Below are 3,330 nucleotides of genomic sequence, written 5' to 3'. Positions count from 1 at the left end.
AAAGATTAATATTTCATACACTATTAATTTATCTTTTCAAATATCGGATAAGCCAAAAGTAATCAAATGTGGCCTAAAACAATGATAAATTATTTTATGGAATCTTCCCACTAAATTATTTATGGTTATTTTTAATTATTTAATGATGTTTCATAATTTTTTCATGTCATTAATACATAATTTTAGTATTTTTTACCTTGAACCCTAAATTTTGAATCTAGAACCTTAAATCCTAAACTTGATTTAAGGTTTAAAATTTAAAATTTAAGGTTTAAGGTTTGAGATTTAAGTTCGGATTTAAGGTTAGAGTTTTGAATTTATAGTTTAAAATTATATACCCATAACATAAAAAATTATTAAAATATCATTAAATAATTGAGAATGAATCAGGAATAATTTGATGGGAAGGATTCTTAAAATAATTTTCCTTAAAATAATATATTTATAAAAAAAATCATAAATTTTCTTTTTATTTGTTTGTTATGTAGGGTCCGCACTTCCCTTCCCTTTCTCGTTGTTCACTCAAATGAAAAGAACTCTCACTTTCGTTTTTCAACCATCAAATTCTCATTTCTCACCATTTTTTTTCTCATCCGAAATGGAGAGCCAGAAAACATTAAACGCAGAACTCGAAAATCTATCACCATGCGGCAGTGGAAAAAGGAGTACAAGCAGCCATTCAAGTTCACCCGAGTTCGAGTTCTGGATGGTCCGAAACCCGCCTTTTCCCGAACCCGACCTCATCTCTGCCGATGAACTATTCGTTAATGGCGTTCTCCGTCCTCTCCATCTCTTACCCAACAAACAACCCGAAGAGAACCCACAAATAGACTCAAATCAACCCGCATCACAACCTCCTATACCCGACCCTGACCCTATTATAACATCGGATCCGGTTCCTGTATTGTCAGCTTCGAAACGGTGGAGAGATATCTTTAAGAAAGAAAAAGGAAAAAACGGAAAACAAAGTAAAAAAGACAAGGATAAAGAGAAAGAGAAGAAGAATCATAGTCCGAGTCAAAGCGGTGCCAGTGGAGCTGAGTTGAATATAAATATTTGGCCTTTTCCAAGGAGCAGATCTGCCGGTACCCGGCCCAGGATGACATCCCGGTCGACGGATACCCGTAAGGTAAGTAGCGCCCCGTGTTCCCGAAGCAACTCGGCGGGTGAATCCAAGTCTCGAAAGTGGCCGAGCAGCCCCGGCCGGGCAAGGGTTCACTTGGGCCGAAGCAGCCCAGTTTGGCAGGTCCGGCGCGGATGTTCCCCTGCGAAGACTGTCGATGTTACGGGTCGGAGTGCTGAAAAGAGTAGCGCTAGAAAAGAAGTTGCCGAGCCTTGTGGCGGTAAAATTGGTACGAATGGAAACAACGCTAACAAAGCCAAGGCTTTGAATTTGCATGTGCCAATGTGCATTGGGTATAGGCATCATTTGAATTGTAGAACCGATGAAAATAGTGCGATGCTCGCCGGTAGTAGTACCGGCAGCGATGATGGCGGCAATGTTAGAAGCAGCGACGCCAACGTTGGAAGTGGTAGTAATTTTTTTAATTTGCGCAATCTTTTCACTAAGAAAGTTTATTAAGCGTGTTAATCATTATTAACCCCTTTTTTCCCCCTTTTAAAACACCTTATTTAGTTGGGTGAGTGTATCTCATTAAGTTGGATATAAATAGTGTTTTTAATTTTGTTTTCTCTTAAATATTTGTGTAGACAGAAAACTAGTTCTCGTAAATCTTACTATTTGTTTTGTACTACTTGTACGTATTTTAATTAGAAATGTAGAATTTTCGCCAATAAAATGTACATCTTTTAGAGAAAACTCTGTGTGCAATTGATGAACCAAATCTTCACTGGCTTTAGTGGAGCTATCTGTGATGACTATGTCATCAACATACACCAGAAGGTAAATGGTGACCTTTGAATCTTTGTAGATAAAAAAGTGAAAGACGAGAAGCACTCGGTGCTTTGCAAACCAACTCTGTGATGCTTACAAACTAGCTGAGAACCATCGGATGTCTAATCTTTGTATACCCCACGTGAATTTTGAAGAAGCATGGGTGTAGAAGTGGGTTTAAATTCCTCATCAATCACCTGTTGTGTACCATTTGCATAAAGGAAACATGTGGTCATCAAAGATTACATTGCTAGACACAAAAGTTCTCCCATGCTCATCTTGACATTTTATACCTATGATGCATAGGACGTACCTAAGAAAGGTACAAGCATGTGACCTAAAGACCGACTTGTGAGAGTTAAAAGGACTTTTCATAAGATGATGAAAGTCTACCAAGCAGGCAAGCACCTTAGAAGGTAAACTATTGATTACATTCATCAACAATTACAAAACTACTATTTGTCACTATGGCAGGCATGTGTGAGCTAACAAAGTGATGGAGAGTCCTCCTTCTATAACCTCTAACAGCACTTCATTTATCATACTTAACAACATAGTGCGCCATGAAATTCAAAATAAAAATGAGTATCCTTAGCAAACTTAAAAATTTATATGAGATTTTTTGTGTGTGATGTACTTAACAAGCTGCACCTCCACCATTGCTGACCCATCTAATTGAGTTTTTTGAAACTGTGAAATTTGTGGGATTTTTTTAATATTGATATTCTTGATAATTTTGAGAATTTTAGAAATGGATAAAGGTAAAGGTTGAATAGAATGGTTTTCATTTTTCATAAATTCCATGTTGGCATTATTATATGTAAAAATACACGTCATATCGATGTAACTTTTAGCTCTACAAATGCAGATGAGCTGTGAAGTAGAAATACCTAGAATAATCCTTTTCTGAACGCATTGGAAAAAGCTTGAGCCTTATTGTTTTCAAAGATTTTACTTTAATATAGCTAACTCATAATTTGGTCTCAATTTTTTTTAAGTAGAATAATTTCATTAAAAGGTTACCAAAAGAGTACACAATCCCAAAAGCTTAGAAAATAAAACATGAAATACATGGGTTAAAATGGTCCAACCCAACCCAAAACGAGACAAATCCTACTCCTATCATTTTTAATCTGCTGTAGTTAGAGCTGGTTATAGGCCAGACCATCCGTCTAAGCTCGTATATATATCTGAAAAATGAATTTAGATAATATTTTGGGCCCATTTTTTATATGAATTGAGTTTTAGGCAAAATTTTTTTCTTCAGTTAGGTCTAATTCGAATATATTATATTATAAAAATTAATTATATATGTTAAATAATTATTATATATATTGAATCGCTAACCTAATAACACTTAAGCCTATTAGCCAAAACCCTAAAAACCAATCTAACCCAAAATATAAAATTTTAAAAATTATATTTAATACAATAAA

The 3,330-nt window shown here is 35.2% G+C and overlaps 1 protein-coding gene across 1 annotated transcript; it reads left to right on the top strand.

Annotated features, from left to right (window-relative positions):
* Positions 1–598: 598 nt before the first annotated feature.
* On the top strand, positions 599–1,582 carry LOC105772754 (uncharacterized). The gene has a single exon (XM_012594187.2). The coding sequence runs from the start codon at positions 599–601 to the stop codon at positions 1,580–1,582; it is 984 nt and encodes a 327-aa protein (XP_012449641.2).
* The last annotated feature ends 1,748 nt before the right edge of the window (positions 1,583–3,330 follow it).

The sequence above is a fragment of the Gossypium raimondii genome, chromosome 6 (assembly GCF_025698545.1).
Source record: "Gossypium raimondii isolate GPD5lz chromosome 6, ASM2569854v1, whole genome shotgun sequence".
Classification (NCBI taxonomy): Eukaryota; Viridiplantae; Streptophyta; class Magnoliopsida; order Malvales; family Malvaceae; genus Gossypium; species Gossypium raimondii.
This window is presented reverse-complemented; position numbering and strand designations above follow the sequence as displayed.

Bases quoted from the DNA above. Each gene is read 5' to 3' on its own strand.
- LOC105772754 (XM_012594187.2), top strand. From the start codon at position 599: ATGGAGAGCCAGAAAACATTAAACGCAGAACTCGAAAATCTATCACCA.